This window comes from Hordeum vulgare, chromosome 2H, assembly GCF_904849725.1.
Source record: "Hordeum vulgare subsp. vulgare chromosome 2H, MorexV3_pseudomolecules_assembly, whole genome shotgun sequence".
Lineage (NCBI taxonomy): Eukaryota > Viridiplantae > Streptophyta > Magnoliopsida > Poales > Poaceae > Hordeum > Hordeum vulgare.
This window is the reverse complement of record NC_058519.1, coordinates 117,999,279-118,011,542: the sequence shown is the minus strand read 5'-3', so window position 1 is coordinate 118,011,542 and position 12,264 is coordinate 117,999,279. Positions and strand designations below refer to the sequence as shown.

Below are 12,264 nucleotides of genomic sequence, written 5' to 3'. Positions count from 1 at the left end.
ACTACCGCCAACTCTAGCGGTACTACCGCTAGGTCCAGCGGTACTACCGCTCGCCACTGAAACAGCCATAACTTTCGCATACGAGCTCTGAATCGAGTAAACCCAAGCTTGTTGGATTCAGGACGACAAGAGCTATCCAAACAGCGACTGGAAGTCTTAAGACCATGCATATATGAAAATGCCAATGATATAGAGATGTGAGATCTCTATGAATGAAGAACCGACAAAAACTCCAACATCGAAAACATCATAGTAGATGCATATGGACTCCGTTTTCGATGAACTCGAGCTTGTCACGAAGATGACCATAAGCTCTAAAATTCACAAAGAGAAACACCAAACAAGAACCAAGAAGTATGATGCAAGGATGCAAATGGTTTGAGCTCTCAACGAACGATACGATCAAGCTACTCACTTGAGAGCCCCCCTTGATAGTACAGCAATCTATCCTAACCAGAAAACCTATCAAGGGCAAACCTATACCTTGCACCTCGTCCTCTTGAGCTAGATGATGATGATCTTGGCTTCCTCAAGATGGACCACCTTTCTTGATTGCGTTGGCTTGATGAAGACTAGTTGATTGCTCCCCCATACTCACTATGGGTGAGCTACTCTTCAGCATATCTTCACAAGTCCATTGCCACCACAATGGACGACAAGCTTCAAGCATGCTATCTTTGTGCTGATCCACTTGAACTTGCACATCGCAATCTTGATGACGATCACAACTTGACGTCATACTCCATGGGTTGTATGAGATCTTCCCTTTGACGCAAGCCCATGGAAACACACCTAACCCCCACATAGAACTCTCACAAAGACCATGGGTTAGTACACAAACACGTAATGGACAATGCTTACCATACCATGGGATCACTTGATCCCTCTCGGTACATCTTGTACGCTTTGTGTGTTGATCATCTTGATTTACTCTTTGTCTGAGATCTTGATCAACCTTGTGTCTCTATGACCATTCTTTGGATAATACTCAAGCCCATGGAAACACACCTAACCCCCACATAGAACTCTCACGAAGACCATGGGTTAGTACACAAATACGTAATGGACAATGCTTACCATACCATGGGATCACTTGATCCCTCTCGGTACATCTTGTACGCTTTGTGTGTTGATCATCTTGATTTACTCTTTGTCTGAGATCTTGATCAACCTTGTGTCTCTATGACCATTCTTTGGATAATACCTTGAATACCACCTTGGTCATCATATAAACTCCTTGAACGCAACAGATGGACTTCAAAAAGTGCCTATGGACAAATCCTATAAATATAACTTAAGGCAACCATTAGTCCATAGGAATTGTCATCAATTACCAAAACCACATATGGAGATATATGCTCTAACATCCTCGACCTCCCCTCCTCTCGCGCGTGAACACGTCCGTCTGCCACAGCACGTGCAACCTCTCTCTGGTTTGGAGGAGCCCATCCCCGAGCTCTCCTCCTCGACCTCGTGCTCCTCTGCGCCGCCACCTATCGCGCCGAGTCCGACCATCGCTTCCCAATGCCGCACCAAGCCCTCTCTAGTGCCTCCCTGCTAGGGCTGCAAACGAGTCGAGTTCGAGTGAGTTGTACTTGGCTCGACTCAGTCCATATTAAAATTTGAGCTAGCTCATACTGAATGAAGCTCAAGATCGAGCCGTAAAACATGACTCATGCTTAGCTTGTAACGATCTCGAGTCGATCTCGAGTTACTTTCGAGCTAAATGAGACCGTAGAAGAAAGGTTCACTTCGGCTTAAAGTACTCTAAATTACATGCACCCTATCCAAAAGTATTTTACACGTTAATAGTGTTACCATAACACAGACCTTGAAAAGGAACCGCAGACGTATTCAGATATCATTCAACGTGAAAATGGAAACAGGGCTTACTTCAATCGATTGTAGTCGACATGTCATTCTTCAAAGAGCTCATCTTGCAGTAGATGATGGTCTTCCTGGAAGAAAGATAGGAAAACCAAGGAGAATATGCTTTGGAATTTGGCCCAAAAGAAACAGAATATTAACACACACCCGATCATGTACCGTAATAAGGTCTAAATTTTCTCTACACTTAATTAAACTTCCATGTTTGCTAGTAAATAAAATGGAGAAAAAACATGGACAACATATATGGTAGTAAATCATTCTATTTCCATTTAATATATAACACGATCATTTAACATGATGATGTTAAGCCGAGCTATCGATCTAAAATCGAGCGAGCTAGTATTGGCTCAAGATCGACTCGTTTCTTGATCGAGCTACACATAGTGTTCATATTCAGCTCGTTTCTTTTCGAGTAGATCTCGAGTCGAGACAAAAGACGAGTCGATCTCGAGTGGCTCACGAGCCTCGAGCTTTTCTTGCAGCCCTACTCCCTGCTCTACTACACCTCCTCGCGCCCAAGAACGATCTGCCCCCCATGGGAGTCCCCATCGCTAGCAAGCCCGCGAGCTCCCGCTCATCCCTGCTACGAGCAAGCCCACCTACCGTGCTGCTCTGCGGTCGTGCCGCCCCTCCGTCCGAGTTTTTATCATGTGGTTTGCATTCTTTTCGAGAGAGATGCCTCTAGTGGACACATGCCCCTCCAGATCAATTCTTCCATCAATACAAACTCCTACAAGATTATTATTCCACATTTGCTTTTATTTTGGTCATACCACTATCTATCTATTTGCTTTTAACTTTGTAACTAGCAGGACAGGGGGCTTGACAACCCCCTTGCCAAGTTTGGTGCAAGTATTATTTTTGTTTGTGTGTAGGCATGTTAATCTTGCTAGCTTGGTGATTCTTACTGGTTCAATTAAACCTTAGTTCTCAACTCAGAGAAATACTTTGCTTATGTGCTTCTTATAAAACAATAACAACAGAACGTTATATTCGGTCAATTGATCCCTAATATTTGGATCACGATCCGCCACTGACCAACCTCATGCTCGAGCAACACCACACCTGTTTGTTTCCCTTCTCTTTTCTGGATCCAACACCACACCTGCTAGCAAACCAACTGTGCATGCGAATTGCCAGCAGCGAACAGCCACCTACCTGCAAACTATGCACAACAAAATGATGCGAGATCAGGCGTAAAAACGCGACCTCGTCCCACAGCAACGTCAAAAGCGGTCGCACCGAGCAGGAGAAGCCAAGCCACCTCGCACTAGTCAGTCCACCGCGCCGCACCCCGAAAGCCCAAGCCCCTCTTCCATGGCGGCGCCAGTGCCGCCGGGGCCGGAGGTGTTCGACGTCGTCATCTTCGGGGCCTCGGGCTTCACTGGCAAGTACGTCATCCGCGAGGCCCTCAAGTTCCTGCCCCCCAACGCCTCCCCGCTCCGCTCCCTCGCGCTCGCCGGCCGCAGCCGGGACCGCGTCGCCGCCGCGCTCCGCTGGGCGGCCGCGCCGGGCCCCGCCCCCGACGTCCCCATCCTCGTCGCGGACGCCTCCGACCCTGCCTCCCTCGCCGCGGTCGCGGCGCGGGCGCGCGTCCTGCTCTCCTGCGCGGGGCCCTTCCGCCTCCACGGCCGCCAGGTGGCCGCGGCCTGCGCCGAGGCGGGGGCCGACTGCCTCGACATCTCCGGCGAGCCCGAGTTCATGGAGCGCGTCGAGGCCGACCTCCACGAGGTCGCCGCCAAGAACGGGTCGCTGATTGTCTCCGCCTGCGGGTTTGACTCCATCCCCGCGGAGCTCGGGTTCTTGTTCAACTCCAGGCAGTGGACGCCGCCCTCCGCACCTGTGAGCGTGGTCGCGTACGTCAACCTGGAGTCGGACAGGAAGATCGTCGGGAACTTCGGCACGTTTGAGTCGGCCGTTCTCGGGGTGGCCAACGCCAACCAGCTGCAGGCGCTGCGCCGGTCCAGGCCAAGGCCGGCCAAGCCCAGGGTAATTTACTAAAATTCCCACATTGCGGTTTCGCAATTGATTTACTTATTTCAGCACAGCAATCTACTTGGATGGTAGCAATTCATGAGGGCATTGACAGTACCCCATCATAGAAACTAATACAGTCAGTTAGAAGGAGGATTTATATCTTTCCTGATCCTGATTTTCATGATACTGGCACATACCGTAACACTGCTAAATGGTACTCCCTTATATTATGGGATGGAGGGAGTAGATTTATTGGGTCAAATCCCTGATCCTTGTCTTTGCACCTGTTAAACCTAATCCAGAATTTACATTTTCGGACAGATTTAGCGCTTCCCACTAAACTTCTGTTGATTTTTTTTTCTGAAATAGTCGGTGTGTGCTACATACCCTCACGATGAATTTAGCTTAGCTTTGAATTAGAGTAGACAGAAACCAGGCGAGCTAGAGTGTTGATGCTGTTAGTTACGGAAATCCTATGTCTATGTAAGACTTTTGCAAAAACTGTTGGTACTACTCCCTCCGTTCAAAAATATAAGATGTATTGCATATTTCAACATGGACTACATACGGACTGAAATGAGTTAACAAACAAACCAAAACGGGTCTATATACATCCGATTAAGAAAAAAGTTAGAACATCTTATATTTGTGAACAGAGTAGGTAGTTCTTTTTGAATTGTAAGTACCCCATGGTTATAGCTAACTATCTTTACATCCTATGTAATTCTTTTGTTCGGCCGTGTATGTTCTGCTAACTGCCTGCTCCAAGGACTATAAAATCAATCTGACATATATCATGGACCAACTACTAACTACTGAATAATCCTTAAGCTCGGATTAACATTGGTCCTCTCACATGTTGAATGGTGTCTACCATACCTTTTGTTGTGTAAACGTATGTGCTACACTGCTACTTCATGAAGAATGAGCACTTCTAAGTGGCTAATATTACCCCTTTGCCATTTTCTTGGTAGTAATACACTCCACGTTTGCCTTGCTTGCCCTTAATAATGGATTCATTCTTTCATTTGGGCCCGTTTTGATTGGATATAATTTGCGTTGTTGATCTAAGTACCGATGTGGCGATGCCCACACAAAAATTAGTGTGGTTGAATGTTTTATAAAGACAAAGCAAAATGGGTTGGTGTCAGCAATGCCACAATCTGAATTCAAATTAGGTCTGGTAGCTACCCTGGTCTTTGTTGTGATAGATTGGACATGGCATATAGAATCTTCAATATCTTTAGATGTTTTATAGTGTCGTAGTATAAAGATCCTAGCGAAGATGTCCACCACATTTGTTATAGCCTTTGAATGTATGAATCCAATGTATGCGATGATGAATTTGTTAAACTATGATGGAATCAAAATTTTATTCAAGAATGATCACATTTGATGCTAAGGGTTCTCCTTCTGGGTAGATTCTGGGGCCTCCACCTCCCAAAGGATCACTGATTGAGCATGACAAGGCACTAGGATTGTGGGTGGTGAAGTTACCTTCTGCTGACACAGTGGTTGTGAAGAGAACCCTAGCAAAAGTGACAGAGCATCCCGACGGTCTTCCTGGTGTGGATGAAACCTCAGAATTTGTGGAGCACAGGAAGGAATTCTGGTCCTCTATCAAACCTGCGCATTTCGGTGTGAAGATCGGCACCCGTTCCATCCTGGGCCTTTTGCGGTGGCTGTGTACTGGACTTCTCATCGGCATCCTTGGGGGTTTCTCCTTGGGTAGGTCTCTCTTGCTAAAATTCCCCGAGTTCTTCTCCCTTGGGTTGTGCAGAAAGACGGGACCAACAGAAGAGGAGGTGAACAACGCCTCGTTCAAACTGTGGTTCGTCGGTCATGGATACAACGACTCGGCCCGTGCATCAGTGCGTGGAACCAAGCCAGACATGGAGATGATCACTAGAGTTTCAGGGCCCGAGATCGGGTACATCACCACTCCGATCGTCCTTGTCCAGTGCGCTCTCGTCTTGCTGAGCCAGCGAGCCAATCTGCCGAAAGGTGGGGTGTACACACCAGGCATCGTCTTCGGCCCCACAGGTCTCCAGAAGCGCCTCGAGGAGAACGGCGTGTCGTTCGACCTCATTTCCACGAGGACCCTCCCTTCAGATTAACAAAAAGGCCTGAACCTGATCTGTGGTGTTCTTGGACAATCACCCTCCTTTCTTTCATCATTAAACAAGCTATCACCTGAGTGCGTATGTGAAATAAAACAGTATTACTACCACACCTGAAAGAAAGAATAGGATGTGCTCGTGTAATGTCAATCGTATGGGTAAATATATAACAAGGGTGTATGTGATCCCATTGTCCCCTTTCCTCTTCCTTGTGTTAGCGGCGGGGTTCTCCTTCCCCCCGCCATCGTCAAAAGCTGCCTTGCTGGGAGCAGCCTTCTTCCCAGCACCGGCAGAACTCAACGCGCCATAACGAGGATCGTTCTCCGTCTGGTCCTCTGGTGGAGGTGAATCCAGCGAAGGTCTGAGAAGAAAAAAGAAGCCAAAGTCACAAAGGGAGTTTTGACAGAAGAAACAAAATCGCTAAAGTAAAACTACTAAGTAGAGGCTCACCCGCGGTGGTGGGTGAACTGCATCGAACGCAGGGAAACCTTCTCCCAGGTTGTAGAGGCGGTCACGGTCTTCCTTGGAAATGTCCAAGAACTCTCTGATCTTGGAGATGGCGTCATCATTGCTCATGGGAGCTCTGACCATCTGATTGCGGTCTTCTTCCCCAATGTACTTTGATATACGGCCAGTCCTAGCCCTCAGGGGCTGGATTCGGCGACACAGAAACGCCTTTAGAATGGCGTACATTGTCAATCCTTCCTGTTCCTTTGTCTGAATAATTTCTGTAACGCTCTGGACTGGCTATCGGGTATCAGGCTGCTGTGCGTGGCTACCACCAGGGATCAAGACTGGCCCCACCTGGGAGTAAAATGTGTTGATAAAATAAAGTGCATTGTGATGTTATAAGATACAGATGTCATGGCTGTTGGATATTTTCATCAATGGTTGTTGTATATTTTCATCTTTATAACCCTGACAAAAGCAAGAGAGGAAAATGCTTTATGAAGATAGCAGAATGGGTTGGCTTCGGCAATGCCACGATCTGAATTCTACTTAGGTCTGGTATTTCTAGCTGCCCTGGTCTTTGTTGCGATGTTGAATCTGGTATAGAATCTTTAATATTTTTACATGTTTTGTTGTAACTACTAAGTCATAGAATAAAGATCCTAGCGAAAATGTCTACCATATTTGTTATAGCTTTTCAACCCTGAATCCAATGCTTGAGACGATGAATTAGTGAAACTATGATGGAATCATTTTTTTATTGTATAATGACCACATTTGATGCTAAAGTTTCTTCTCCCTTTGTGCAGATTCCGGGGCCTCCGCCTCCCAAAGGATCACTGATTGAGCATGACAAGGCACTAGGATTGTGGGTCATGAAGTTACCTTCTGCTGACACAGTGGTTGTGAAGAGAACACTAGCAAAACTGACAGAGCATCCTGAGGGCCTTCCTGGCGTGGACGAGACCTCAGATTTCGCGGCGCATAGGAAGGAATTCTGGTCATCTGTCAAACCTGCACATTTCGGTGTGAAGATCAGCACCCGTTCCATCCTGGGCCTTTTCTGGTGGCTGTGTACCGGGCTTTTCATCGGCATTCTCGGGGGCTTCTCCTTGGGCAGGTCCCTCTTGCTGAAATTCCCCGAGTTCTTCTCCATCGGGCTGTTCAGAAAGACCGGACCGACAGAAGAGGAGGTCCGCAGTGCCTCGTTCAAAATGTGGTTCATCGGCCGTGGCTACAGCGACTCGGCCCGCGCGTCGGAGCGTGGAAGCAAGCCAGACAAGGAGATCGTGACCAGAGTTTCGGGGCCAGAGATCGGGTACATCACCACGCCGATCGTCCTCGTCCAGTGCGCCCTCGTCCTTCTGAGCCAGCGGGCCAATCTGCCGAAGGGCGGGGTGTACACGCCGGGCGCCGTCTTCGGCCCCACGGATCTCCAGAAGCGCCTCGAGGAGAATGGCCTGTCGTTCGAGCTCATCTCTTCGAGGACCCTCCCCTCGGATTAACAGGCTCGTGCTTCCCACACCTGATCTCGTCGTTAAACCAGTTGTCTGCCGCTGCTTCTCTACCGTCTGTCACCTGGGTGTCTAGCAGGCTCGCTCGCTCAATGGCCTTATACTATTTGTGAAGAAGAAACATAGTGTGAGTCCGTATTACTATTACTTACCGCGCATGAAATGAAGAAGAGGATGCGCTCGTCTACTATGAATCGTATGGGTGAAATATACGTACAATAAGAGTGTTGAATGTATTTTGTATGCATGAATGGAGATGGAAACCAGCGTGTGTTATTGATCCTTAAAGAGTACATTATATAGAGGTACAGAGGATGGGAGAGAAGACACACACACTCACGCACTAGCTACAACAAAATCGGTTAACGATCCTATATTGTAGGCATGACTGAGAAGATGCCTTGCATGGATAAGCCATGCATGCGGTAGAAGTGGCTGTCAAATTATCTCAGTCTAACACCCCCGCAGTCACAGCGGGAGGTTCACGGACGGTGAGACTGTTGCGAAATTCCAGGAATGCTGATGACGGGAGGCCCTTGGTGAGGACGTCGGCAAACTACATGGATGTTGGTACGTGGAGAACATGAACTTCACCAACCTGAACCTTGTCGCGAACAAAATGAATGTCGATCTCGATGTGTTTGGTGCGGCGATGCTGCACAGGGTTGGCACTGAGATAAACGGCAGACACGTTGTCGCAATAAACCACGGAAGCCTTGTCGAGCGGTCGGTGTAGTTCCTGGAGTAGTTGCTGAATACAACATGTCTCAGCCACGACGTGGGCAACAGCTCGGTATTCTGCCTCAGCACTAGACCTGGACACGGTTAGTTGGCGTTTGGACGACCACGAGATAAGGTTGTCACCAAGATAGACACATAATCCTGTAGTGGAGCGACGAGTGTCGGGGCAGCCAGCCCAATCGGCGTCAGAATAAGCGACAAGGGAGTGTGTCGATGATGGGGAGATGAAGGTGCCGTAATGAAGAGTGTGGTTGACATATCGAATGATCCGGCGAACGAGGTTTAGGTGGGCGGTGCGGGGGGCATGCATGAACAAACAGGCCTGCTGAACAACATAAGTGATGTCGGGACGGGTAAGGGTGAGATATAGTAGAGCACCGGTGAGACTACGGTATTCAGAGGGTTTGTCTAAAAGATCGCCGTCGTTGATAGAAATCTTGGAGCCAGAATCGATGGGAGTCGAGATGGGGTTGCACTCAGCCATACCGGCGTGCTAGACAAGCTCAAGAGCGTACTGACGCTGAGAGAGATGCAGGCCGCGGATGTGCGAGAGACAGCGATGCCAAGAAAGTGGCTGAGGGGGCCAAGGTCCGTCATAGAGAACTCGGAGCTGAGAGTGGAGATAATCTGTTGTAGGAAGGCGGAGGAAGAGGCTGTGAGAACGATATCGTCGACATAAAGCAGGAGATATGCGGTGGCAGAGTTGGAGTGTAAGTAAAAGAGAGAGGAGTCAGATTTGGAGGCAGAAAACCCAATGGTGGAGAGGAAGGAAGCGAACCGGGTGAACCAAGCGCGGGGAGCCTGTTTTAACCCGTATAAAGATTTTTGAAGAAGGCAAACGTGAGTGGGGTGAGTGGCGTCTTCAAAGCCGTGGGGTTGCTGGCAGTAAACTGTTTCGGATAAAGTGTCGTGGAGGAAAGCGTTTTTAACGTCGAGTTGATGAATCGGCCAGTCGGACGAAACATCGAGAGAGAGGACGATGCGAATGGTGGTTGGTTTGACGACGGGGGAGAAGGTTTCGTCGTAGTCGATCCCGTGTTCTTGAGAGAAACCGCGGACGACCCAACAGGCTTTGTGACGAGCGAGGGAGCCATCGGAGTGGAACTTGTGGCGAAAGACCCATTTGCCGGAGACAACGTTGGCGCCGGGAGGCTTGGGAACGAGCGTCCAAGTGTTGTTCTGTTGGAGAGCGCTGAACTCGGCGTGCATGGCGTCGGACCAGTTGCTGTCAAGCAGAGCGGCGCGAAAGTTGCGGGGAATGGGAGAGGGAGGCGTGGTGACGGAGAGATCGAAGATCTTCCTGGGGCGAAAAACGCCGGCCTGCGATCGAGTGCGGATCGAAGAAGGAGCTCGCGGCGGCTTAGATGGGCAAGTGGGAAGCCGGCGCGCAGGAGGATCGCTGGGTGGTGGAGAGGATGGACCGGGATGAGGGGAGGCAGGAGCTAGCTGGGAAGGAGTTGGTGATGCGGGGCCAGGCTGGTGGGGTGGTGCTGGCGGGATATGGGATGCATGGGCGCGGGAACCGTAGCCATGCAGTGGGAAGGCGGGACCGGGCTGGTGGGATGTGGGATGGGGCGACGTGGGTGGTTCTGGTTGGGCTGCATGGGTGCGGGAACCGGGGCCATGCAGAGTAGGGGATGCACCGGACGTGGGAGGGTCTGGCGCGGTTTGCTCTGGCTGGGCTGCATGGGTGCTGGGACCGGGGCCATGCAGTGGAGTTGGTGCACCGGACGTGGGTGGATCTGGCGCGGGTGGGGGTAAGGCAGGGTCAAGCATGGGGGAGATGACACCTGGGAGAAGGGAGTTATCGTGGTGGTGAGGAAAGGTGTAGGAGGAGGGCTCGGGAGTGTAGGAAGCGGAGAAAGGAAAGACGTGCTCGTCGAAGGTGACATGGCGAGAGGTGTAGACGCGGTTGGATTGTGGGTCTAGGCAGCGGTAACCTTTGTGTTCAGTGGCATAGCCGATGAAAACGCAGGCAATGGAGCGAGGATCTAGCTTGTGGGGGGGTTTGGGCGGTGATGTTGGGGAAACAAAGGCAACCGTAGACGCGAAGATGGTCGTAACTGGAGGGGCATGAAATAATGCTTCATGCGGTGTGGAGAAAGATAAGGGTTTGGTGGGGCGAATATTGAGAAGATGAGTGGCGGTGGCGAGGGCTTTGGCCCAATATGATGGAGGCATAGAAGCTTGAATGAGGATGGTGCGAATGATGTCGTTGGTTGTGCGAATGGCACGCTCCGCTTTGCCATTTTGAGGAGATGTGTAAGGACAGGAAAAGCGAAGGGTAGTCCCTAAGGGAGCGATATATGTACGGTTGGCGACGTTGTCGAACTCTTTGCCATTGTCGCATTGGATGGTTCCAATAGAGCAGTGGAAATGGGTTCGGATGAAGGCGTGAAAGTGGGAGAGAGTGGGGTGAACGTCGGATTTAAAACGCATAGGAAAGCTCCAACATGAAATGGGTAAAATCATCAACAATAATCAAATAATACTTGCAACCGGAAATACTGGGTACAGGGGCAGTCTATAAATCACAGTGTACAAGTTGAAATGCAGCGGAAGTGGTACTAGTTGATGAGTTGAAAGGGAGGCGCGTGTGCCTTCCTAGTTGACAAGCATGACACAATCCTTCGAGTTTATTACAAGGAAATGATTTATTGAAACTAGAGGAGGCGCCAGGATGGCCGAGGTGGCGGTGCCATATGTTGGAGGCAGCGGTGATGAGCGCGACGATCGGGTCGGTGGAGGTCGACGGAAAGAGCGGGTAGAGATCGCCGGTGCTGTTACATCGCAGAAGAAGAGCTCCCGTGCGAAGATCCTTCACAGAGACACCAAAAGGATCAAATGCCATAGAAACAAGGTTATCAATGGTGAAGTGACGAACAGAGAGTAAATTCTTGATGATGTGGGGTGCAACAAGGACACGTTGTAAGTATAGAGGACGGGAGAGAGAGGGGATGGAGGTGTAACCAAGATGGGTGACACGGAGGTGGTCGCCATTACCAACGATAACCGGGGAATGATTGTCAACAGGTGTAGAGTGAGAGAGATTATCTTGCGTGGCCGAGAAGTGAGCAGAGGCGCCGGAGTCGGCGTACCAGCCGCCGGACGAGGCGAGGGACATGTCCTGCAGGGCACCGATCAGGGCTGACTGCTCAAAGCTTGGCGCTGCCTGTGGGTGGAAAGCTGGTGGAGGCGGAGCAGGTTGTGGAGGCGCAGGTGGGTGTGGCGTGCCGTTCGGCAGGGGCGAGAGGCCCAGCGGTGCGGCGTACGTTGGATGAGGGTGGAGCGGTGCGTACATGGTGTACGCCTGTGGTGTGGGAGGGCGAGATCCAAGGATCCCAGGTGCGCCAGCGGGACGAGGAGGAGTGATCTGCTGCGGCCAGGCTTGAACGACGCCGGTCCAGGAAAGAACGCCGTTGGGAGGAGTCCAGCCGGAGCCTGAGCCGTAGCCGCCATGGTTGCTGAAGCGTTTCCGCTTCGGTTTGCGTGGTTCAGCAATGGGGAACCAGGGCCGTCGGAGCCGCCGGTGTTGGGGTTGGAGGAGGCGCCGGAAGGGCCGTAAGACCCCT

At 50.4% G+C, this 12,264-nt stretch overlaps 1 protein-coding gene across 2 annotated transcripts; it reads left to right on the top strand.

Moving 5' to 3' along the window:
* Nucleotides 1–2,953: 2,953 nt before the first annotated feature.
* LOC123425449 (probable mitochondrial saccharopine dehydrogenase-like oxidoreductase At5g39410) lies at nt 2,954–8,239 on the top strand. Of its 2 annotated transcripts, none has more exons than XM_045109154.1 (2): nt 2,954–3,879; nt 5,289–6,175. In XM_045109154.1, exons 1-2 carry the CDS (start codon nt 3,208–3,210, stop codon nt 5,982–5,984), a joined length of 1,368 nt encoding a protein of 455 aa, XP_044965089.1. In that variant the 5' UTR covers nt 2,954–3,207; the 3' UTR covers nt 5,985–6,175. The 2 variants fall into 2 exon arrangements, with proteins under 2 accessions (XP_044965089.1, XP_044965088.1); XM_045109153.1 differs by lacking the exon at nt 5,289–6,175 and adding an exon at nt 7,247–8,239 and having other exon boundaries at nt 2,991–3,879.
* Nucleotides 8,240–12,264: the final 4,025 nt, after the last annotated feature.

Excerpts from the sequence above, each read along its gene's own strand:
- LOC123425449 (XM_045109153.1), top strand. The coding sequence starts at position 3,208 with ATGGCGGCGCCAGTGCCGCCGGGGCCGGAGGTGTTCGACGTCGTCATC. Across the intron at positions 3,880-7,246 it reads CAAGGCCGGCCAAGCCCAGG|ATTCCGGGGCCTCCGCCTCC; the intron begins GTAATTTACTAA and ends CCCTTTGTGCAG.